Source organism: Callospermophilus lateralis, chromosome 15, assembly GCF_048772815.1.
Source record: "Callospermophilus lateralis isolate mCalLat2 chromosome 15, mCalLat2.hap1, whole genome shotgun sequence".
NCBI lineage: Eukaryota > Metazoa > Chordata > Mammalia > Rodentia > Sciuridae > Callospermophilus > Callospermophilus lateralis.
The window spans coordinates 53454106-53481230 of record NC_135319.1 but is presented as its reverse complement, the minus strand read 5'-3'; the positions used below and the strand labels follow the sequence as shown (position 1 = coordinate 53481230).

Here is a 27125-nt window from a genome sequence, read left to right as displayed (position 1 = left end):
TTTGCTCCCAGGATGTGGACTCTCTTTTCACCTCACAGATTGTTTCTTTTGTGGAGTAGAAACTTTTTAGTTTGAGTCCATCCCATTGATTGAATCTCATTTTCAATTCTAGTGCTATAGGAGTCTTATTAAGGAAGTTGGGGCCTAATCCCACATGATGAAGATTAGGGCCTACTTTTTCTTCTATTAGACACAGAGTGTCTGGTCTAATTCCAGGTCTTTGATCCATTTTGAGTTGAGTTTAGTGCATTGTGAGAGATAGGGGTTTGATTTCATTTTGTTGCTTATGGATTTCCAGTTTTCCCAGCACCATTTGTTGAAGATGTTATCTTTTCTCCAGTGCATATTTTTAGCACCTTTGTCTAAATATAAGATAATTGTAATTTTATGGGTTAGTCTCTGTGTCCTCTAATCTTATCATTGGTCTACCAGTCTGTTTTGGTGCCAATACCAGGCTGTTTTTGTTACTATTTCTCTGTAGTGTAGCTTAAGGTCTGGTATAGAAATGCCACCTGCTTCACTTGTCCTGCTAAGGATTGCTTTAGCTATTCTGGGTCTCCTATTTTTCCAGATGAATTTCATGATTGCTTTTTCTGTTTCTATGAGGAATGCCATTGAGAGCCAACCTAGATGCCCTTCAGTGGATGAATGGATTAAAAAAAATGACACATATACACAATGGAATTTTACCCAGCATTAAAAAAGAACAAAATCGTGGCATTTGGAAAGATAATGCTAAATGCCAAGCGAAGTTAGTTAATCCCAAAAAACAAATGCCAAATGTTTTCTCTGTTACAAAAAGGCTGACTCATAGTGGGGTAGGGAGGGGGAGCATGGGACGATTAAATAAATTCTAGATAGGGAGGGGGCAGGGGATTAGCAAGGACACTGAAATGTGATGGACATCATTATCCAAAGTACATAGACAATGACTCAAGTTGGGTGTCAACATACTCTCTATATAAACAGATATTACACGTATACACCACAGTGTTTCATAAGAATTGTAATGCAAAAAAAAAATACATGTACAAAGGCATGAATTGGCATGAACATACTCTGTATACAAAGATATGAAAAATCATAATCTATGTGTAATGCATTCTGCTCTCGTATGTTAAAAAAATTTTTAAAATAAAATCAGTAAAACTAAAAAGGGCCAATAAGGTTATAGTTTCAACTTTTACAGACAAATGAAAACAGAAAATTCATAAGCAGACCTGAACTGCAATAAATATTACAAGAAATTCTGCAGGGAGAATGAAAATCATGTAGGTCAGTAACTTAGATCTACAGAAAGGAAGAAAAAGTGTCAGAAAAATAATAAATGAAAGTAAATATTTCATTTGTCTTAATAGATAACACATTGTTAATATTAATTTGAATAAATATTTTTCTGTTATGTGATTCTCACAAAGTACTGATTGACAAATTTTTAAAGTATTAGAATACTCTGTTATAAAGTATGTGTAGTAGTTACAAATCAGTAAATTGTTATTTGAAAGTGAACTTGGATTAGTTGTAAATATGTATTGCTACTTCTTGAAGAGCCACTAAAAAATAAATAAAAAGTAGTATAGATGATATGGAGAGAAGTGAGGAAAATGAATAATAAAATGTTTAAAACTGAAAGGAAGAAATAAGCAAAGAAAACGGGAAAAAATACAAACCAGTTACAAATGTGGCAGGTATTAATTTCAAAATATCCACAATAACTTGAAATATGATTGATCTATAGACACCAATTAAACAAAGATGTGAGCATAGATTTTTGTAAAAATGACATCGTGTTCATGAGAAACACTTTAAAGACACATGATAAAAGTAAAGGGTTAACACTGATCCAAAATATAGCTGCTTCAGCTTATCAGGTAAAAGGAATAAAGAAATATCATTCATGAATGTAAAACACTTAGGTTCCTAACAACAGAGTAATAAAAGACATAAAGGAAAACTGAAAGAATGACAAGGAGAAAAAAAAGAAACTCTATTTAATTTAGAGTATCAAACTACTACTTTTTTTTTTTCTTTTTCTCAGTACTATGGATTGAACTCAGGGCCCTGACCACTGAGGCTGGCTTTGAACTCTCAACCCCCCTGCCTCTGAAGCCACTAGTATTACAAGCATGCACTATCACACCCAGCTATTCAAACTTCTATCATTAATTCACAGATCTGCCAGGCAGAATAATTAGTACAAATGTCAGTGACCTGAATAGTACTTTCAATCAAGTTGACATGATTGGTTTGTGGATTGTTTTTTCCAATGAAGTAAATTACACACACTTCTCAAACTAATATGGAACATTAACCAAGATAAAGTATGCCTTATAATATTTAAAATGAATTGTAAAAAGCATACTTTCAGAGTTCATTGGAATTAAACTAGGAATTAATACAATAAATTGGATAATCCCCAAATATTTGGAGATTAAACAATATACTTGTAAATAACAAAAGTGTCAAGTGTTAAGACTCAACAGAAATCTTTTTATTTACATAGAGAGAATTTTTCAATATTTATTTTTTAGTTCTCGGCAGACACAACATCTTTATTTTATTTTTATGTGGTGCCGAGGATTGAACCCAGTGCATGCCAGGTGAGCACACTACCACTTTAGCCACATCCCCAGCCATCAACAGATATCTTAATGTCTAAATTAAAAGACAACTTATAGGGGACTGGGGTAGTGGCTTAGTGGTATAGCACTTGCCTAGAATATGTGAAGCACTGGGTTCAATTCTCAGTACCACATATAAATAAGGTCCATTTGACAACTAAAAAAACTTTAATACAACTTAGCAAAGGAAGTAATGATAGCAGTGAGTAAATTTATAATTAAAATTTTCAAAATGATGAAAGATATAGAATCAATAAATTTCCATCTTAGAAAACTAGAAAATGAAGAAACGATTAAGGCCTAAAACAAGTAGAAGAGAAATAAATGAAAAGAGGAAAATAATAGAGAAAAATCACCAAAAGCAAAGATGATTCTTTAGAAATTGATCAACATTATTGATCTTTTCATTCAGACTAACTCAAGAGAAAATAGGATACAAATTACCATTAACAGGAAGAATAGATGAAATGGACCAATTTATTAAAAGGCATAAACTAGCAGAATTCATACAGGGGATGGAGGTAACCTTAATAGTCCTAGATCTATTAAAGAATTACAGCAGTTAACAGAACATCATTTGGAGTGCTGGGGACCTCCAGAAATAATTCAGATTCCCCCAAGGAAATCTGAGATCTCACAAAGGTGAAGTGGGGGTCAGGGATGCTGCCCTAAGCAGCTTTGGAAATGAGTAGCATTTGTAAGGCAAAAGGACCACACATAAGCACTATGGAGCAAACTCATAGAACATGGCAGTACAACATTCTGAGTCTGTAACTGAGCAATCAAGTATATGGATGGTGGATAGTAAGAGCCAGTCTTTCCCTAGTGGAGTGGGAATTCATAGATAAGCATTGGGTGGAGGCATCAGCATGAACTCGGGTGTAACAAAATTTAGAGATGATTACAAGACTTATAGAGGAGTTTATGTATGTGAGAGAGACAGCCAGAGACAGATCTTTGATCCATCTGTTAAGAGGGACCGGAACCAAGGTCTCAGAAAGGCCTTTCCGACTCTGAGACCTTGTTTCCAATAGCATTCTGCAATGGAAGGAATGCTACTGGAGAAATGAATGATTCCAAGATTGGGACAGGTAATATACCAACATGAGCCTGGAACATCTTATAGTGCTTGAAAACAATGAAAAAAAACAATACCCTCCCAAATTGATATGGAATTAGCCTATCCCAAAATGATATGGGTAATTGAGAGATTTGTCAAAGCTAGAATAACTTGATCACAAAAGTTATTATAAATCAAAGTATAAAATAAGTATCCATGAGTTCATACTGATATAAACAAATGACTGATAAATTTAAAAAGTGGAGGAGAAGAAACAAGCCCTTTGCAGTATTATACAAATAACTTTTGTAGATATTCCACTATCAGGAAGAAAGATTATAATTCCCCATTCCTTAAATGTGGGATATACATACTCGCTTCCTTCGAAAAGGTCCTTGGCAGAGTGAAGAAAGGACTATCCTTAGAGTGAGAAACCTGATGAATACTGCCTCTGGCAGACGATGAGGCTAACATCAATGGTGATAATCATAATGATCATATATACTTTTGATATGATATGATGAAATGACGCCTGTTATCTTTCTCTGAAAAGCCCATAACCCCAATAAAAGCATGAGAAAAACACCAATAGGGGAGCATCCTATAAAATACTTGACAAGTACTACTCAAAACTGTCAAGGTCATCAAAACAAAAAAACCTGTCAAGTTGTTGCAGTCAAGAAGAGCCTAAGGAGATAGAACTAAATGTAATGTAGGGTCCTGCATGGAAAACTGAGGAAGCAATTAGGAAAAAAAAATCTTAAGATATTTGAGTCCAGTCATGGATTTTAGTTAAAATTAAGCAAAATCAATGCAGTGTTATTAACAAATGCAACACTCATGTTAATAAGGGAAACTAAGTACGCAGGTATTTGGGAACTCTTTGATTTACAGAAAAATTGAGAAGATACTACAAACTACTCTGAACATAAAAGCTACTTAACCCAGTAAGTCCCAGGTTTTCCATTCTATGACTATATCAACAAAATTGATACAAGTGCATTAAAATAGGTTGGGATTCATACTATAGAGCTTATATATTCTTTATAATTAAGAACAAAAATATCTATAAACAGGACACTAGCACAATATAGTATCTTTCGCATATTCATGCCATCCTATAAATAGGGCATTGGGCAACTATGATATGTGGGACCCTGGGACAAAGTAGGAACACAAAATAGATTTTTTTTTTTTATTTAAAGCATAAGACAGTCTAGAGATTAGTCTCCCTATAGTTTCCTGAGCAACTCAGCTGTACACTCTCAAGGCATATTTCCTAGTCAGTAAAACGGTTCATCTGTACCAACCCTCCTTACAAATAAGCTTAACTAACCAGGATCACAACCTTTGGACATTTATGCTCTGAACTGTATTACAATTACTTCCAAAATGTGTGTACTTCCATCCCTTGGAGGAGTTACTGTCTGCCCTATTTTATCCATCACATCACATGTGCAGTGAAGCTTAAGTGCTTAGGTCAGTTGGCCGTCTGACCCTACGTTCTTACATCCTAACACTGCAACGTTAGGCAGTGGACCCCATGTTCTTTTCTTCACCCAGATCTGAATATTTTTTTTTTTGGCATGCATTGTTTAGTAAGATCTTCTTAGGTATAATACACAAAATGTCGTGTTAGTAGTAAATAATGAGATATAACAATATTTCATTTAATAGTCCTCTCAGCATAAACCTAAGTAATTTCCTTTCAAGATCCGCTGAAGGTTTTGGCCAACATTGTTATTTCTTGAGGAACTCCTCATTGCACTCAGCCTCCCTGAAAGCCCTGATACCACCCTGTGGAGGTGCTCCTGGGTGGTATGGAGGCTGCCCACTGTCGCCTGCTCTCCTGCCTTGCTTCTAACACACTGTTGGTGGTGCACCAGAATCAATAGAATAGGCTCATGTTGACAGAAGAGCAATGACATTGTTGTTTCCAGGTCTGGCACAGGCCCACAGTGGGAGTCACAAGGTTAAATGAAGCGGGGCCTGTGTTGGAAAGCAATGTTGACAGAACTGATAATCACCTGTTCTGAAATCCCAGGCAATAAAGGCAGGAGAGGGTACAGTTTCAAACAGTTTTAAGTGTATGTCACTCTGCATTGCTCCTAGCTCATCTCTGCCTGTGTCTAAAAGTTCTTTATGGTCAGTCCAACTATGAGCCCAGAGGGTGGAGGAAAATTGAATGGTTAGGACATGTTTTCATGAAGAATTTCAGCTAGCTTTGAATGCAAGTCATTAAAAGCAACTTGACCATGATTGCTGTTTTTGACAATTTTTGTACCATGTACCAGAGTTAGGAAGAACTCTAATAACTGCAGTCAAGCTGTAACACGTTTCTTCTATAGCAAAGTAATATAACTACAGACCTCCTCTAGGGACAAGAAGCAGCAGGCTCACCTTTCCCCTGTCCCTAACCAGATGCCCCCTTCAGCTAGGGGGACTGAGCATGTGCCATTGTCTCTTAGATCTTTGCTATTCCTCTGTCATATTGATTCTCTCTGATAATTACTGTAGGCCTTGGCACATGTGAGAGTACATGTTTGCCTTTGGGATTATACAATTAGTGTCTAACAATAAACTCCTTGAAAGCAAGAACATTTCATGTGTTGTGATAACTCATTATGTCCCTGGTCCTTACTAGGCACTGTCTAATGCAGAAATGAAGTAACTGGTATCAATCTATTCATTCAAATATAAATCTATATTGAATAATGGAGTTAGAATTTAATATTTCAAACAAGACATCAAGTTTTAGATTAGAACTATTTAAAAATTAACTTTAATTAATACTACAAAGAAATTACCTCTTTTGATATCAGCTCTGCAGATAATTCGATAAAATTCAATTCACTCTCGCCAATGAATTCAAATGTCCACAGTATTAGGTGGCATTCAGATCTCTCTTATTGAGAGGTTATTTTTCATTCTGTTAGAGTACTTTGACTTAGACTATATACATTGTAACATAGTATGTACTTATATCTACTACTAGCCTGTGAGCATCTTGAGGTTAGCAGTAATCTCTGTATTTTAAGCTTTCCATGTATTGCCCAACATATAAAAGTATTCAGTAAATATTACTGAATAAATGTATGCCTCTCTACCAATTGGTAAGGTTGTGCTGGGCATTTTTCTCCAGTATTTATTACCTTGCAGTTTTTTTCTCAGGTTTGTTTATAGGGGGTCATGTTCAATATCTTCCTTTTTCTTTCATACCAGGGATTGAACTCAGGGGTGCTTTACCCACTGACCTGTATCCTCAGTCCTTTTTATTATTTATTTTGAAACAGGGTCTTGCTCAGTGGCTAAGGCCAGCCTTCAACTTGGTAATCCCCCTGCTTCAGCCATCTGAGTAGTTGGGATTAGAGGTATATGCCACCACACCTAGCTAAACCTATCTTTCTTTAAGATGATTACTGGATCAAAAGGTAGGAAGGATATATAAATTTTTCCCTTACTTTGTGATTATATGTATTTTTCCTGATTTTAAGAGAAGAACAGCTCATCTCTCTTTTGATGACTTCACTTTCTGATCTCTGAACCAGACTGAGAAGTTTCACTAAGCTCTTTCTCACTCCCAGACTCAGTACAGAGGGTTAGTTCATCTCTTCATCTCTTTGGGTCACAAAGACTTTAACTGCAAATGAAGGTAGGGGCTAGATGTTTATAAGGCACTACAAGATAATCTACCCTCATTCTTATGTCTCAGTCAAGTGCTTCCAGAAAATCATGTTGCTTCAATTGACTAGGTGTTTCACATCTTGTTAAATGACTGTAAAGTGAAACCCTTCACCATTAATGTTTAATGAACATAAGGGAATGCCAGACACAATTCATTTGTTAAACACCACCATTTGCAAAGAATTTTAAGTAGTTAACCTAGTCTTGGAGATAAAAGACAGATTTGCCTGATATGGTACTCAGGTAGGAATTTTTTTTTTCTGGGAAGGATGATTATGTACCTAGATACCTGTCATTCTCCTTTGTAGAGGAAATGAATGCTCACAGTAGGAAGACCGGTGATGGACCTGGGTGTTCAGAATTTCTTAATAGAAATGGAAAGTTGCATTTGAACAGAGATTCTGAACTTTCTAGCCACTTTTGCTATTTTTGAAAGGATAATTTTCTGTTATGGAGTGGCCATGCATTATAGGGCATTTATCAGTAGCCCTGATCTGTAACCACTAGGTTCCAGTAGTATTCTTTCCCCAGGTATTTACAGCCAAAGCATTTTTCAGTCTTTGCCAAATGTGCAATGGTGGTAGGAGCAAATTTCCCCCTGGTGAGAGCTAATGAGTTTATAGGTCTGGGTTTATCTTTGACCTACTCACTAGTCTTCTGATAGAAGTAACTGTCTAAGCTCTAAGCTCCATTTCCTCCTCCCAGATATTATAAGTTAAACATCCACTGTGAGAAGGAAATGAGACAATATGTTTGTTATTTAGTATGATACTGTGTTTGCGCTCAGCACATGTGTTTTGTTGTTACCGTGACTATGTCATTTATCTTTTTGCTATTATGGACATGGGTATTCCCTCATAGCTCTTACCAGAAGAAAACAGTATAAAAACCTACAAAACAAAAATGCATTTGAAATTCCCTTTGATAGACATCCAATGTTCTTAGTCACATGACTGCTTTCCCTAAGACTACCCATAGCATGCTTCCTGGTCTTCAACTGCAGATTCCCTACATATTTCTCTTTATGTATTTTTAAGGATAGCATTAAAAGAAAGCAAATGTTCTTAAAATATTTGGTTCCTTTTTAATAGACTTAATATCTATTCTCCATCACTATTTTGTCTCAAAACTTACAGCATGGAAAATTGCAGTCAAATTGATATTTGCTTCCTGGAATAAAATTGTGAGCAAAGGGTATCAGCATGTAATTCACCAAAGAGGAAATTTGACTAGAAATATGTGGGCAGAGATTATGCTTCACTCTCAAATAAAGAAATGCAAATTTCAAAGAATGCCATTTCCTACTATTAAATTAGCAAAGGAAATGTTGATATAGATATAACAAAACAGGCAGTGACCCACATTGCCTTCTAGCACTGAAACTGACATGCTTTTGGAAAAGAAACTTATCACAATCTGGTCTTGTTAAGGAGACCTGCTCAGGTAGCCCTTGAGCCTATGCTGGCAATATGCAAAATGCAATGTCTCTGTGCACACATCTCTTCAATGCACCTTGCTCTCATTTTGTTGGCATACTTAAATGCCTTCTCCTCATACATATTTTCTTCCTGGAGTCCCAATTCCTGCTTAGCAATTCATCCTGATAATTTCTTGGGATGATCTTAGATGATCAAAAGACTTCTGTCTCTGAGACATAGAGGGGCATGAAACCCCAAAATATGCATCTTTGAAATAAGGATTATTTTGGGTTAAGGTCATAGAGACCCAGAATAGGTAGTAAAAGCTCTCCAAATAGGCTTTTTTTTTTTTTTTTTTTTGTTAAAGGAAATTTCCTTTACCAAAAAAGAAAAAAAATCACTTAAGCCTTCATATGAATGCTTAATTACAACTCTTACATTCCATGTTTTTTCCTGGTCACCGTTCCATAACTTGCTTCCCCAACCTGGAAGTTGGAAATACCTCTTTTCCTTTAGCCTAAGCTGGTATATAAGCCTAAATTACAAATACCCCTTTGAGTTACCCATTTCTGAGTATTCTATATTACACTCCTAATACCCATGTTAACACACCTCTGCTTTTCTCTTGTTAATTTGCCTTTTGCTATAGAGTTCTGCAGAGAACCTAGAAGAATAGAAGTTAAAAAATGTTTTTCCCCCCTATCCTCTTCTTAGGCAATAATGGTATGAATACAAAAAGACAGCGTCCTCACCCTTGAGCCCTGAGGATATAATCTAGTTGAGACTCTTCCCATTTTGTGTGTCCATACACAACATAGGGCCCTGTGGGCTGGAGAGGAAATAAAATCATATTCACCCAACATCTTCTAAGTGTTGGAAACCTGCAGCTAATCACTTCCTTCTTGTAATTCCAATGAAATGAGGCCAGGAGAGAGGATGCAAATGATGATTTTAGCATTGGTGAAAAGAGGATGGATGAGAGGGGTTGTGAAGTGTTCACTCGTGGACCATTAATGAAATCATCCCAATTCAGTTTGTGGCAATCATGCAGGAGACAAAAGATGCTATCAGCACTTATTAGATAAAAAAGAAGAGTCACAACCAAACTCTGTTAAATACATGGCTATGGACAAAGACTCTTCTTGACCTGACTTGCTTCAATCAGGTCTCACCTTTACGCTATAAAAACTGTATCCCCTCAACACAAGTGCTTTCATACCCCTATTTCTCCACCCCAAACTAAAAGACCTAAACAAACACTAACTTAGTTTCCAACAGCTCAAGGCTGCATCCCTAGAATGACCATAGCCCCCCTGCAAGTGCCTGCTGAAAAACAAAGCAACATCAAAGTCAAGGCCCACACCTGAAGATAATGCTGAGTTCCTATCTAAAACATTCACAGGAAGCTTGATGGTTATGATTGTCTCTTACACCTCAGGAAGTATCTTTCATAAGCACCTACAAAACATTCCTTTGAAATATCCTCATCAGGAGGGACGGGGGCTCTGCCCCCAAGTCTTCCTGGGAGCATGGTATCTTGATTTCAGTAATTGCCGGCCAGAAGACACCGCTGCCCAACTTCACATACACACTGACCCATCCTGAGCACTTTGTCTCTTCCCTAGCTCTGAGCCCTCACTTGTCCCCCTTTCTGCTCTCATTCTCCCTTTAAAAGGCCCAAGTCACCTTGTATATACCGAATATATGCACAATGGGCCCCCTTCCCCATCAATGTGGTACATTACTGATTAAAATCCATCCCTGTTGCTGTCACATGTGTCCAGACTTGTTTATCTTTGATGGGACTAGTTGCTAAGGAACTGAACCCCTCCATCACTGTGGTTGTTTAAGGTGCTTGGATTATACTCACTAGAAATCAGTAGCAAAAGTGTTCTCTGAAAAGAACAAGCCCTGCCCATTCCCACGAATAAAAGTTTAACAAAACTTTGCAGGCAAGCAATTCTGATTTATGAATCCCACGTTAAACCATCTAAGTACATCTGTTAGGCACATCATAATGGTGACTCTTTGGGTAATGATTTCTTAGAATCACAAGTGATGTATGAATTCTCAGCAATTTAAGCGTTTGAAGGGGCCTGAATGTGTCCTGGGTGATTGCCTATTATACTCAAATCCTAGTTTTATAGTATGGCCTTTGTTCCTTTGTTTCATGCCTCATAATCTGGAATCACAATCTTATGTGTGAGCAAAGCATTGCTACCCATAGGAGGAATATTTCAGCATGTATTAGATAGTGTTTTTAATTTGTGTGTTTTGCAATATATCTTAGAGATTAAAACTACCTTTCGAAAGTGTACAGGAAAAGAGTTTGCCTTTAAGTTTTGGTGTCTGTACATCCTGGTGTTAGAAGAATTGACTCTGGGATTGAGTCTCACGTTTCTCATTCCTCTGACCCCCTTAACTTGGAGCTGCTTGAACATAGTATGCTATGCGTTTGTTGAGTTCCATGGCTTTATTCTTTTTTATTTCTTTCCCTCTTAGTTCTTTGACTATCTGATGAACCTTTCATGCCTTTTGAAATCCTGCTAGAGTCTGACCTTGTCGAGGGGCAGCTCTGGGTCCTCCCTGCAGCCTTGCTGTAGCATCCACCATAGCAGTGCAAATTCTTACATAGTTCTGGTGGTGGTTCTAGTTCCCGCATGGCACCAAACATTATTTCTGGCATAAAGTAACAATTCAGTTGTTTGATGGGACAAACTTTTTTTTGCTACTAGAGATTAATTTATATTACAGATAAAAATCAAGAGCTAAGATTAACTTCTACTTCTTCTGATACGTGCATATATACATACCTATGTGCATGCAAATGAAAGATGATTTAAGTAAACTATAAAGTACCAAAGAAAAGTGAGTATAATTATAGGTTCCCTTTTCCCTCTGGACGGGGATGCTGAGGTGGGCTGTAGGAAGAGACGTGCAGGCACATCACTTACATTTTGCAGCTGGACGTGGCTTTTCACCAAGCACTCTGATTTTGCCATTGTGCTGGATGCTTTAAGACTGTAGTTTTTACCATTTTGTGACTCCTTCAGCTGCTCTTGGATTTGTTTAGCTTGTTTCCTGCAGGTATAAATATGTGTTATCAGAATTTGCATGTTTATCGAATCTTAAATTTTGATGTTCATTCATTCCCCATGTCTTTGACATTTGCCAAAGCTAGATGAGCTCAGTTAACAAAGACGGCCTTTCTCTTGTTTTCAACTCCACCAAGAAATGCTTCCAATTTAGAGCAAACCTGGTATTATGCATTATGATCCTGAGATTCATAAGCAATGGTGCTTAGGAACATCATGTGTTGTCCTGGCCTCCATAAATGCAAGAGTTTCCTAATCTTCAGTGCTCACTTTTAAATAATTGAAAATGCTATGGATAAGTGACTAAAGGAAAAATATGAGGCTTGACTCTGGAGGCCACATATTTTTGCTAAGATATATGTGTAGCCTATATGCATGGCTTGCATACAAAAATGTGTATATTTTCTGTCTTGTACATTTATTATTACCTAAAGCCTAAATAGTTAATTTTTAAGGAACTAACTAATGATTTCTTAGTACTCTGTCACACATCATTTTAACTACTTTACAGGTACCAGTTAATTCATTTTCCACAATAATTCTATGTGATGAGACAATAACACTATCTCCATTTAACAGGTGGGTAAACAAAGGCACAAAGAAGTTAAATCATTTGCCCAGGGTCACAGAGAGTAGGTGGTAGAGCGTAGCCTTCAACCAAACCACCATCAAGAGATTTATATATCCTCAGCTTCTAAGCAGGGATGCTGAGATTGCTGTAGGTTTTTGGACTGAAAAATAAAGTGATCCTGCATGTACATGTGGAGGAACTGTTGTTTGGTTCATTCGGTGTCTATTCCAGAGGAGTGGAACAAACTCTTGCCTGATTAGCTGCAATCTTCCAGAAGGTTCATAGCAATTATCTATTAGTGTCAGACTCAGTACGCATGAAAACAACTTTGCAGAATCATCTCCCTGAAGTTTGCCTCTCCCCTGAGTTCTCTGTCAAGGAGACTGGTTGGAAGACAAATCTTACCATGAATGTCTCCGTTCTGCTACTACAGGGACTGGGATCTGAACCTGAGTTCTTATCCACCAGCTTGCCACCCTGATAATCCTCTAAATGTCTCTGAGCTTCCCTTTCTTCATGTGCAACTGGTGTTCATAAGAGCTACCTTTTCTTCCATGTATATGGTAGCAGCTGAATGTGAGAGGGTATACAAAGTGTTCATATCTTTTTCTTTTCATTGTGCAATTAGCTTAGTCTTGGGGCCAGATGCTGTGGAGGAATGAGAAAATTGCCCAGAGATAAAAATTGTACTAATTGAACCTCTCACAAGTAAGTCGGTCACTGATATTTTCTAAAGAATTTGGAGGTTATGAGCATCATTTACCCTGCCAATGTGTTGGTTGCTGTTTGTTTACATTTTTATCTGTTCAATTATTTGGGGGGCTTTTATCTCCAACACTCCTGGTTGCTTTAATCCAGGTGTAAATAATCTGTCTGCAGACCAACAGCCAATCTGCAGCCTATTGTTTAAAATGAGCTTATAATATGAGCATTTAAGAAGCACATTGAGGCCACAAAATCCTCTCAGGGATTCATTCAAGAAGAATACAGAAAATCTGGAAGTGCCAGCCCAGTAAATCACCAAGCAGCAGTAAAAGCCTGGTTGTCATAAAGCAAGGACTCAGTGTCTCTACTGTCTTAATTCTTAGGAGAGTACCTATCTTTTCAGTAATCCCCTGATTCAGAGCCTGATATAAAACACCCTACCGTATTTCATGGATCTTTCTACAATGTGCCTTCCTTTACCTTCTTCTCACTCAGGTGCCGACTCAGTAATTTTTCAAGATACGTATTTTTTCATTTCAGAGCCAGTATCTCCTCCCACCCCCAATTCCTCTCCTCTCCACTCAAAAACACATACTTGATTTTTCCCCCCACTCTTTCATCTTCCCTTCAGAAAATGGAATAGAGGAAATGAGCAGCAGCTGAGTGCAATACCAACAGCTCTCTCATGCCAACAGTTGCTCTGGGAAAGGGGAGGTATTTGTGCCTTGTATCCTGGAATGCCAATAGCCCAGCCAGATCAGTATTGAGACTTTGCTAAGTTTCTCTAACCTATGCATTAGAGAGAGATGAAACACACACGTGTTGGGGAACAGAAGACATCACAAGCCTATTGATAGACATTATTTGCAATGTCATGGCTAAATTCCTAAGGAAGCAGACCCTGGAGTGGAGATAGTATGTAGGACTCTGAAAAGGAGGATCTTTGGTATGCGCAGCTGTGAAAGTGAAAAAGGGGGAAGCTAGAATGTGATGTAGTCACCATGGAAACCTTAGCCAACCCCCCAGGGAGATCTGGAGTTGACTTGGTCTTACACCCCCAATTTGAAGCAAAGGTGTGGTCTTGTGAGCCCTACACTGATGTGTCATCAGAGGTGGGTTATCTCAGAACAGGGCATGTGACCAAGAAAGGCAGCTCAGGGTCTGAGGTCAAATAGCGTATCAGAACATCCTGATGATGCAAAATCTCTTACTGAATAGGTGATAAGCTATAGGAAGAGGCATGTTGCTACTGGTAATACCTTTCCTATTGTTTTCCCAGTTTTGATTACCATCCATTTCAGGTTTTGCTGTCAGGAACCTTTTCTCTCCTACCCCAAATTTAAGTTAGTAATTTCCAAATTCTACTAAAAACTCCTATAGCTCACTTCATCCTTCTTACCTAAGTAAGCTGAAGTAAAGAGAAAACCCTTAAGAATTGATAGTTTCCATCTGAACCGTTTTGGCCATACTTAAATTAATATTTGCATTAAATACATATGGGCTCACTAGATGTAATGAGAATTCTTTCTACTCTTTTGGCATTTGATTAATTCCATCAGAAAAATCTTCCAAATCCAAGAAGACATGCTTCATTTCTAGCTCAACATGTTAGCTACCTTCAAACTTTCAGACATTTTGCTGTAATATTTCTTTTGATGGGGCTGTGCTATGCCACATAATGAGGAAAGGACCAGAGTGGCAAAATCTGAGTGATTATGCAAGGTATAGCATAAACAATTCCAAGAATATAAGCTTTGTGGTAAGTCCCAACTCTCACTAGCCAGGATGCTACATCCAAGTTTACCAATGAACTTATTTGGGTACCAGTGATAGGCCACTGAACACTGGAAGACTTGTGGGCCATAAACTGGAGTCAAAAGCAAGTATCACATGTAAATAGCCATATTTTATTCATGAAAAGCAAGGGCTGATTAAGTCGGTGGGCGCCTATTCTGTTTTACCAAAACATTACAAAATGTAAAAACAATTCACAAAAGATGCTTGTGCCAGGGTTTTACAAAAATCAATATTGTTTTTAGCAGTGTGGACTAAGTGGTTGGGGTGGGGCAAGACATTTCTGTCAAAAATAAAGGAAGACTATGCCAGAAATTATAAGAGAAGGAAATATAAACTCTAGGTCTCTAATGAGAACTGGCATTCCAGTTCGAAAGGCATCACTATTATCATTATATTTTTTTCAAAAAACGTTTCCTGGGTGAGTAGACAAAAAGAAAATAATCCAATGAGTACTCCTCCACCCACTTGGTCCTCTGAGATTCCCATGAAGAACCTGGCATCGAATGGTGTTTCCAATAAATTCCCTGAACCCAAGGAACACATGATGTCTCAGAGCCTACTGGAGGCCCAGAGAGTGAGACTGACAGCCCTAAAGACAGAAGTTCTTTAGTTATCCAGCTGTTCTCCATTCTTGTGATTACCATAATCACTCTTTTACTTAAATGTGGTACAACTACAAATTATGCTCTAAAAATAAGTGATTAACTGCTTCTTCATAGTAATGTGCTTATTGTTAAATACACCATTTCTTGCTCATCTGAAGTTCTTACTAGGAGACCCTTCTAACACTCTGCTGGGTGTGATTATCCTTCACATCCTCTGGTGTAAACTCTTAACTTTGTAGCAACATAGTCTTTAAGCCCTGGAGTGGAAAACTATAGGTGTTAAAAATACTGAGCCGTTGTGGAGTATTTAATCTTTCAAACACTGTGCTGTGACCTGTGTAGCATTATCCCATTCAGTCTTTAATGTGATTCTGTAAGGTAGATGTTGTTTTGGTGCATATTTCACCTAAAAGGAAACTGAGGCTAAGAAACTCCCGCTGTGGCTGATTGGTGTAAAATCCTGACCACTACAGCCTTGTGACCTCCCTAAAGTGCTAGAGGCTCCACCAGAGAGGGAAATCCTAAGTTGCTCTGAGGAGTTTCATCATTTGGAGGACTTTATAAGCCAATATGGCACAGTAATTTAAAATAGTTTTTTTTCAATTGCCCTTGCTGAGATTCAGAGCCCTGTATCTTCAGTTTTCTACCTTGCTGTTTTGAAAAGTTGATATTTCAAAATAAATTGAATATTGTCTGCTATATTAGATTTGAAATATCTCCCAAACACTTATGGAGTAAAGGGTTGTCTCCTAACTGATGCTATTAGGAGAGGTGGGGCCTTGGGGAAGGTCTTATGGTCATTGATGCAATGCCTTCAGAGAGGAGAGTGGGACTCCACTCCTTCCTCTTTCTCTTTCCCAACGTTCAGCTATAAGAGAAACAGACCTCCTCTGCCACATGTTCCTACCATGATGTGTTGCCTCAGGACCAAAAGCAGTGATGGGTCATTTAATCATGGATTGTAATCTACAAAACTGTGAGCCAAAATAATTGTTTCCTCTTTATAAGGTGATTCTATCACATATTTGGTTACAGTAATGAAAAGCTGACTAATACTGTATTTTCCAGGTTGATAAAATGCACCACACAGATTGTTTTGACAACTGGGATATAAAGTGTGAAAAGCTCAGTGTGCCTGACAAAGAGTTCTAACTTTCCAGTTCAGGAAGTTATAATTAATATAATTATAACTTCCTGAACTGGAATATATATAAATAGCCATCATATTTCTTCGGCACATCTTGGCTAATAAAATATAGTGTTCTGGATGAGGCCATGGAATAAGGAAAAAGATAGTAGGTAAACAAAAACCTACAGATGTCTGAAACTATGGACTTTCTATCAATATTATTCCATAAATTATGACAGATGCACCATATATTAATAGTAGAGGAAATTGGGTCTAGGCTGTATAGGAATTCTGTGTACTATTTTTATAGCAATCCTAAAATAATTTTAAAATAATGTTTACTGAGTTTGTCATTTATTTTTAAGTGGTAATTATTTTGTTTTTAATTAACATACACAACATGCAGACAGGTATTATATATTTTATCTGGAAACTGATTCATTTTTAGAAGAGCAAATGGTTAGAAAAGTATAGTTCCTATGAAAAGAAATTTCATGTTGGCTTAGATTCCAGACAAGCTGTAGGAGTAAAATCTGAGCCAATTTTTGAAGGTTCAAGAATTGAAAAGGCTAATGTTTTTATCTGCATTTCTTATTTAGGGAAATGATGTAATCTGAACCTAAAATAACTATCAGAGTTAATTTGGAAAAAAAAATACATACACAAACACTTTTAGTGTTTATTAGTCAAAAGTAAGTACCTTCATTTGCCAAAGGTCAAGTGTCTTGGCAAGTGAACTTCAGGGCAAATTCAATATATGTTATATGTATGTCAACTGGTGAGCTAATACATTTTTTTAAGGATTCTTCATATTTGCCTAAAACCTTTGAGTATCAGGTAAAATTAGCAGGAGAGATTTTTTTTTTTTTTTCTGTAGTTTCTTTCAGGAAAGGCTAGGTAATGGTTGATAATGTTTAGTGTCACAGCAGTAACTCCCCTGTTTCGAAGTCAGTACTTTAATGCAGGCAGGTAATCAACTAGTACAAATGATTACTATGTGCAAAGATAACACCCACTCCCCATACAGACATACCCACCCGGTTCACATGCTCCCTGCAGTCTACTAAGAGGTTTGAGTCATTTGCAGATGGTTAATGAACCCATTTACACTGGATCCCTCTGCTTGGAGCAGAGACTGAGAACATAAAGAAAGACAAAGTGCTCTGAGAAATAACCTTTTAACACTTGAGAGAAATGGTCTTACTTGCTTTTGAAGTAGAATGCTGCACAGAACATGCCCACGATGACAATTCCAAAGATGATACATGAAATTGACAGCACCTGCCTTTGATAAACTTCTTCACTCTCTGTGAATGTGAAAAACAGAATTAGAATGGATGCTAGCAGGGCACAGCAGCAACAATCTCTCCATCTTTGTCCTTCCAAACTGGTAAGATACTTTCAAAGCCAACGTTTTTGTTCCTGTCATGAATAGGAAAAAACATGAAGAAGTTATTTTGATTCAATTTCTTTGCCAAGTTCTATAGGATAACTGGTTGCTATTTTTTGTTTTCCTGCATCTACATGGCTAAATCATAACTCATACATCGATATCAGAATCATAAATTTCATTATCAAAAAACATTCCATGGCTTTAGGACATATGATTTTGAAACTGTGTTAGGGTCCAAAATAATGAGCTGGAAAAATAAATATATATCCATTTGAACTTTCCTGTGCCCGAGTTGGCTTCCACGATGCTGATGTCCCTGTATGGTTTTCTGAGTCTGATTGGTTCTTGGCTGTCTGCCTCCCATTCATCTTTCTGCTACTATGATTGACATCACTCAGGAAAGAGAATTTCCATATGCAAGCAAGTAGTATATCATGCACTCTGTGATCTCATCAATACCAGTGTTCTAGCACAATACAACTCGGCCTCTATTACCTAGGTTGTAGCTTGTCATCACACAAAAAAATGAAAGTTTAAAAACAAACATTTTACTTTGCAGCCACAATTATTTTATACTCCCAGATTCATTTCAAAATTATATCTAGTGAAACAGTTCTTCCATCTCAACAAGAGTTTTGGGTCCACGCAGACCCCAGCACTTTTCTCTGTAAATTATCCTCCTCTTCATTTCTTTCTTTGAACAGCACAGAAACCATGGAATGATTGATTACAGTCATTCACTCATTTGCAAATATCCTCAACTCTATTCCTCTTTCTCATTTGTATAACTTTAGCAGCTCTGAACTGGGTGATAGGGCAGATGGGTTTCAATGAAAGTTGGTGATCACGTGCTTAAGTAGACATTGGATAGTCACTGAAGTGTCATCATTCCACTTCTCCATTTCCTAAAGATCACCCATGACATCTCTACACTATTCTAACATCAGACACACCCTTCCTTCCATGCTCTCACGTTGTCTGTACATGTCATAAGAAAAATGAAACCAGTATAGAAGAGATACCCCATCTTTCCAACACAAAATTAACTGCATCTGTACCATTTCTCTTTCATAACATAAAATACTGGTTCTCCTTGAATTATTCAAGCTCTCAACTTTGAAGACTGAATTGTCAGAATATGGATCATCTATGTCAGAATCACCGAGGGAGATTTGTATTTTGTTACTAACAACAACTATGGCATTCATCTTTGAACTTGTAATATGGAAATCATTTAAGTGAACATTTTAGGTATTTCTCCTTCATATTAATGTTATTCAGGTACAGCACATGCCTTATTTTTAGGAAAGGAATATATTCAAATTATGATGTCATCACTGTGATGCAAAAATTCTTAACAAAAATTTAGGAAATAAAATCCAGCAAGATATTAAAAAGTTTAGTCCTTCACAACTAACTAGAGTTTATGCAAGGAACACAAGTTGTTTCCGTATTTTAAAATTATTAAATAGGGAAAAATTTATTAGTTTATGAAAAACTTTAATAAAATCTTATTTTTGATTTAAGCTCATATACTAGGCACAGAAGGCACTCAGCATGATAAAGAAGAGCTTTAAAAATATACATAATTGTGAAAACTGAACATTCTGTTCCTAAGAGCAGGGACAAAGAATATCTACTTTATCCACTCTTCCAACTTCTTTTCAAGGGTGTGCTAGAGAGTTAGTCAAAGCAATAAGAAAAGTAGAATTAAATCATTCCGTTTGGGAAAGTTTGATGATCCCGTTGTTTGTAAAGACCTTTTTTTCATCTATGCAGATGGAATCTACAGAAGTGTTAGGAAGCTAACTGAGTACAAGGTTTCAGGATAGAGGATTAAAACACTAAAGTCATATCTGTTTAATAGTTTTATTTCTAACATGTCACTATCACACTAGAACCCAAACTTAAAATACATAGGACATGCATATGTTTTTATCAAATTTATGACTATTAGCTAAAAGATTTGAAATATTACTCAGGGAATTAAAAAAAAAACACTAAACAGTCATGTTAATGGACTAAAAGACTTAATTCATCACCTTGGAGAAAATTGATATCTTGAGTATAATCCTATTAAAAATCTCAGAAGGCATTTTGTCATTGTCATGCAAATTGTCCAGCTGATTCTAAATATTATAAAGAATTATGGTGGTTAAAACAGCTTTTCTGAAATCAAGAGAACAAAGTTATAGATAGCTTTATCGTAATTCTTGGACTAGAGTACTATGTAATCAAAGCAATATGATATTGTTGTAAATCTAGGCAAAACAGACAAGAGAGTCCAGAAATTATTCAAATATACATAGATAATTGATTTTTGTCAAAAGTCACAAAAATATTTTTATAGTGAAAGGCTATTTTTAAAATGTGGCATTATAATAGTAGAGCCATAGTCACAAAAATGGACATTAACCCTAATCACACAAATATAAACTCAATGAAAAACAAACCTAAGTATAAATTTTAACTATGAAATCAGAACTATAGGAGGGACTCTTAGTAATTTGGATTCATAAATAATTTCTTACCTAAAATACAAAAGACAATGTATGATATGTTTATAAATCAATGATGTGGACTTCAACATCATTTACATTTGTTCTTCAAAGACTTCATTAACATGCAGGGCACAGTCTGAGAAAAATATTTGCAAAATACTTTGCCATCAGTAAGCTGTATCTATAAAAATCTCTTACTACTCAATAAGATGATGATGATAAGCAACCCAATTTAAAAGTGAGAAAAAAAATTTCAATATTTAATATGTCCTTTGGACCAAATATGGCAAAAGCTATGGGGAATAATAAATAAGACAAACCTCTCTAAATGCACAGCACTTACCTACGTAAGGACACGATTGCAATATTATAGGAAAAGGAGGAGAGTAACTTCAGGTCAGAAGACAAAAAATGAGAAGATCTGAATAGAGATTTTCCCAAAGATATAGGGATAGCAAATAAGTACCTAAAATGATACCCAAAGTAGTAATTAAGGAGTTTCAAATTAAATCATATTGTTATAGATGAAATCACTACTAAAACAGCTAACATAAAAGGCTCATCACAGTGTTGACAAGGATATGGAACAATGAGCACTCTAGAGCATTCCTGTACTTTTGATGGAAATGTAAAATGATGTACCAATTTAAACAATAGCTCCTCAGAAATTTATGATTTAGTCATTGCATTCCTAGGTATTTAATGTTAATAATTTCATAATTATTAATGTTATAGTTCATTATTATGTTAATAAGCATAATTGCATATTCATAATAACTTTAATAGCCCAAAACTGGAAATAATTCACTACTCTGTTAATAGGAACTTGGCTTAACAAATTGTAGTATATCCATACAATGGAAAATAGGTAAGCAATAAAAAGAAACATTGATATAAGCAACAATATAGATGAAGCTCAGAATTATTATGAAGAATGAAATAAATCAGGAAAAACAAATCCATGTTGGATAAATCCAATTACACAAAACGTTAGAAAGTGATAACTACTCTATGAACAAAGTATGAATGTGAATATCTAGGGTCAGGTGTGGGGAAGAGATAAAGTGACATGACGAAGTTTTGCAGACTCACACTTATGTTCAGTGTCTTAATTACAGTGTTCATCTCATAGGTTAATGGTTATGCCAGATTGTACCAAATTACACAAGCAATGTGATCTTTTTAATAAATTAAAATCATGTGTGTATATATACACACACACATATTTATTCATGAATGTGTATTCTATTTTTAAAGACTGGTATTGGCTCCATATTAGACTGACAATACTGTTCCAAACCTTTTACACTATCTAAAAAGACTTCAGTATGATACCACCTACCTTTTTTTCCCCTGACATGTCTGATATTTTAACTCATTTCAGTCATGATACATGCAGTTTTATTTTTCCTTCTGGAATATTATTCTCTTCTAAGTGCCACTACTCCTTTGACCCCACATTAAATGTCATTAGCCCCTAAATTAGTGCACTATATAGTAAGCTCCACTGGTTCAGAGGACTGCATTTTTCACTGATTAATTAATTGGCTCACCACTGTTTCCCAGCACCTTGTACCAAAGTCATATCACTGGCATGCTAAAACTTGTTACCTGAGTAAATCAGATATTTAACATCCTCACAGGGATTCTCTGATTAAAGTAGGGTGAGAGTTGATCTAACTCAAGCTAAATGTTTAAGAGTTAGAATCGTTGCCTTTATCACCAAGTCCTCCAAGGCTGCACACCAAGTCCTCCAAAGCTGCACTCTTTTCTGAACTGAGCACCTGCCACTGACTCCACCCATTTTAAAATCCAGCCCAGGTTCCTCTTTTGGGGAATCCTTTCCACCCAACCTTGGCCTCTTCACTGTGGTTCTGTGCTTCCAAAGTCCTCTTCATAGGATAAAATTCCATAAAAAAATAAAAAAATGGTGAAATCATTTGTCTGCAGGCTTCAGTAGATACTGGAGCATGATATACCGAAGGCAGTTATTCTCACTGTTCGTGTTCATCTTGGATGGGCATACTGCTCTCAACATCCTACATGCCCACACTGATGTGCTTGCAAGTTCTATGTTTTGGCCTTGTTTTATTTAATGCTGTTTCTAATCCACAGCTAACAAAAAACAAGTTGTAGGTTGACTCATGAACACAGACTTCCCCACACCAGGAGTTTCAGAGGTTCTTCCAAGATGTACCCAGAAGCTTCCAGAGTCAGTAGAAAAGAGCCAATTATTTGTGATGTTCCGCTACCAGCAAACTGGACTGCAGAAAGTCATTGGGATTTAGGCAAATGGGTACCAGACCTAGAAAACCTGGATCAAAATCTACATGTACACAGTTCAAATTCCAGGACCTGTTTTCTTTCTCTGAATCCTTGTATTGTAGCCTCTCTTTAAATAAGATTGCACATTTTCTAGTACTTTATCCTGTTGAAATGTATTGCAATCTAGTGTTTTAGAAATGTTCTGTCAGGTTTACTTCATGTTTTCTGATATTTCAGTCTGAATAAATACTCAGAAATGTGGATAATGCCTTATTTCTATTAGGCTTTATTTCCATGGTCAGTGTAAGAAAAGAGGCAATCATGGGGCCACAGCAATAATGAGTGAATATTTTAAATTTGGAAAGGTTCACATCAGAGGGTTACAAAATATATCATCAATTCCTTGTTTGAACACTCTGCCATCTTAAAAAAAAAATCCTCCTTTCTACCCCATGTGTATAAGCTCATTAAATTTTCCAATTGAACTTGGAATCAAATAAATAGCTATGCCAATTCCCAAGCCGTCCATTTTATTTAATTGTTGTGAGTTGATGACTACAGTGGAATAATCATGAATTGCATGTGACAACCTTCCCCACCCTGTTTCTAGCACTAAAAAGGATTTTGAAGATGACAATAATATCTATTAAAATGAGAACAAAAATAAGACTGTTCCCACTAAAATGAATAATTGATTTCCATGTAAAATCTATGTGGTATGTTTCTTCCTATTTGAAGCTAGTCAAAAGCAGCCTGGGGAAATGCAAAAAAAAAAATCAATTCTGAGTTTAAATCAAGAGTGAAATTAAAAGCACGAAGACGGCAAGTGAATTTACAGACTCAGGTGTAGCTAAGGTGATGGACTAATGCATTTGATTCATGGAGTGTTACCCAAGAACTCCAAGGCAACCAAGGGCCAGGAGGCTGGCAGTATTGTATTTCACTTCTGGCCGATTTTTAAAAATTATAATACTGGAGTTTGAACCTATGGCCTTGCATAAGCATGGCAAATGCTCAAACCTATCTCTTTTTATTTTGTGACAAGGTCTTTTTAAGTTTCCTTGGATGGCCTCAAACTTGTGATCCTCCCAACTTAACCTCCCAAATAGCTGGGATTAAAGCTGAGCTCTTTGACCACTTTTCATATGAGTGAGCACAGTACACTCCTTTACTTATATGACCTCAATTTCCTCATCTGATTAAAGCAATGGTAATATATATATGTGTGTGTGTGTGTATAATGAATTATCTAAAATAAATGGTTTACTATCTGCTATATATACACTTTAAGAAAACAAAATCTGTCTCCCTGAAACCTGTAGTATTTGGGTTATAAAACACACTTGCTAACTGTATGATGGATGAAATCTTGCATAGGAATCCACCTGTCCTTTTAAACATTTTGTTTTAGTAATGAGTTCTTAAGGTAGCACCATAGATTTACTGTAATTTTCTGGGCTCTGGGTCCAAGAAGAGCTTAACAGTAAGAGAAAATGACTAGTAAGCTTGTTCAAGAGCAAGTGAAAAGTCTGTGAATTGGAATCCTATAACAGAAAATGTAAGGGATCTAGAATCAGGGAGATCTAAATTTAAACTTTACCATTTCATATCACTTAAAATTTTGTTCAGTCATTTAACTTCTTGGTACTTTAATTTCTCACTTATCAAATAGGAATGCTAGTACCCTTGTTTAAGAACCTCTGGTATTTCCCATCATAGCATTGCACTGACTAACCTGTAGAAACTATTCAATCAATACTTTTTCCTTAATAAACTTCTAGAATATAGGAGGAAACACATTCTAAAGTATATCTCAAAGATAAAGCTTCATATTTTTAGCCTTTTTGATAATATCCAACACCACCTAACAGAAAAATTTAGTGAAAGATAAAGCTTAAATGTAAGAAAAATAACCACAAAAGTGAAACTTTTGGGAAATATTTCAAGCCTATTTGTGACAATAGGCATTGGTTAATCATATAGTAGACAAACTCTTTCCTATAGGAACCCCCCCTCCCCCCCCACCAACACCAACCTGGTCTAGGGATGCCCTCTGACCTCAGGAAGGAGGTATTTTCTCTTTATCCAATCTCCAAAGATAAAGTCTTTATTTTTTTCTCTAAACAAAAGTATACAGAAGATATTAAATGATCAAATTACTCTTACTGTCCTTCCTTTTAAGAGAAATTGATTATTCTTTTAATATATATATACTTTTAGTGCCAACTGTATGCAGACACTAAGTTTGATGCTAGGAATGAAAAGAATAAATAGGCATAGACGCTCCTGGATGAACTTAGTTATTGTCTAGAGTACACAACCCTTAATTAAGTCAACACAATAGTAAATATGAAAAGCTGACTATAGAACATGTTAGAAGGAGGAAGTATAAAGTGCTTTAGAGGCACATCATATGGGGCATCCACCTCTTCACAGAGTCCAGAGATAGAAAATATAAGAGTCAATTAGACAAAAGTTTTGGGATATTGAGGCTTGTCCAAAAAAGGAAATAACTTGTACAAAAGCCCTGAGGTAAACTAGAAAGTGGTATGCATGTTCAGGAATCTGCAGCACAAGCAGCTTAGCAGAACAACAAAGGGATAATGAGGGACACAGTTTACCATGAATATGTCACCCTAACAGGAGAAAGGTACTGAAGGGCTGGAGAGAAGTGCGCTTTGGTAACACTCATGATCAGGTAGGATAAAGTGAATGCAGAATCTAGGTGAAAGGCTATTAATGCCAACTCAGGTGAGGAATGACGGGTGTTTTAACAGTAGTCACAGTTATGCAGACAGAAATAAACAGAGGTGAACCTTAGGGTGAAAACACTCAAAGGACTTCACGGTGATGCTCCTAAGGGAGGATGACAAACTCAGAATGAGACTTACTGAATTTAACCATATAAAATATTCAAGGAGAGATGTCTAGCAGACATTTGTATATGTAGAACCATGCTAAGAAGAGGATGTCACGTGTAAAAGTGCAGTGTAAGCTACTCTCCCCAGTGCTGCCTTATCCTCCACCACTTCAGCCTGATTTAGGATCTATAATTTCAGCCTTACTCCAGAAAACGGCAAATACCTTACTTGCAATCTGAGTCTAGGATTGCCTTCATTATAGGAAGATTTCGAAGAGTGGGCTGTTTCATACCTAACGCAGAGTAACCATTAAATATTAGACTGAACTGTACATATCTGGCATTTGGTGGAGTGACAGGGGCAATAAGTTAATGAATATTAGCAATTAGATTTGGTTCTAATATGTGTTACTATTCTACGGGATGTTAACATTTTTTGCATTCTGTATTTACAAACCCAGATGTGGTCATTTTTGAGGGCAAGATCCATCTTCAGTTAAATAAAAATCAGAAAAGTGTTTCCTCTGAGTCTCCCAGCTCTTCCATGGAGTATTTCCTTTGTTTGCATTAATATATTTCACTCTATAATGGATCAAATGAGAGAAGGTAACATTATGGAGAAATTTCAAAAAACAACATTAGTAAAATTCTTTTGGCAGGTGGCCTGGCTTGGGACTCTCCTTTTCCCTCAGGCCACCCTATCAAGGGGGCCTTGTGGTTGACTGTTGAGTACACCTGGGTTTAAACAGTGGCAATTACCATTTTTTCCCTGAATCATTTTCCTCCCGAATAAAATGGAGAAAGTACTACATACCTCACATATTTGTTTAGGCATTAAATAGGTGAGCACAAAGTATGTAGAATAATATGCAGCATATAATTGATGCACAAAATGACAGGTTGTTTTCTCCTAAAGCCAGTATTTAAGTGAAAACAAAACCAACCTTTTAGATTACTCCACTCCCTTAAGCAAAACCAGCCTTAGCCAGAGGCATTCATTGACTTGCTGACTCTGGATCTTTTGGCCTGTGCCTTGAGATTTGAATTTAAGGAATTTATCCTTAGGCCACTTTCTTTATTCATTGCAGTTCTCAACTGGTGGATTGGAGTTTGCTGCCCACATGTTTTGGAGGATATGATGGAAACAGTCTTCCTTGGAGCATAGGCTCTTTTACCCTTTCCCTCACACACATCCTTTAAAAAGGAAATTGTGCATCTTGTCCCCAGAGACCCAGAATTGGAAAACGTGCTGGCTTGCATGATGTCTACTAACTAGGCAGCTAGTGTTCAGATTCCAGCGCACAATGCAGCTTGATGAGAATTCTTCTGGAAACTGAAGCAGTCTTTAGAATGTTCGGAGACTTTCTGCAAGTCTTGGTAAACTGTGGCAATAGAACAAAATGGTCCCAAAAGAAAATCAC

The 27125-nt window shown here is 36.6% G+C and overlaps 1 protein-coding gene across 7 annotated transcripts in view; it reads right to left on the bottom strand.

Annotated features, from left to right (window-relative positions):
- Positions 1–27125, bottom strand: part of Nrg3 (neuregulin 3) — a 1011712-nt gene that overhangs the window by 15886 nt on the left and 968701 nt on the right. For all 7 annotated transcript variants that reach the window (XM_076834824.1, XM_076834821.1, XM_076834825.1 and 4 more), the window contains exons 5-6: positions 17890–17992; positions 11738–11864 (exon numbers count right to left, since the gene is read on the bottom strand). In XM_076834824.1, the coding sequence (XP_076690939.1) occupies positions 11738–11864; positions 17890–17992 (230 nt within the window). The remainder of the gene's footprint in view (positions 1–11737; positions 11865–17889; positions 17993–27125) is intronic.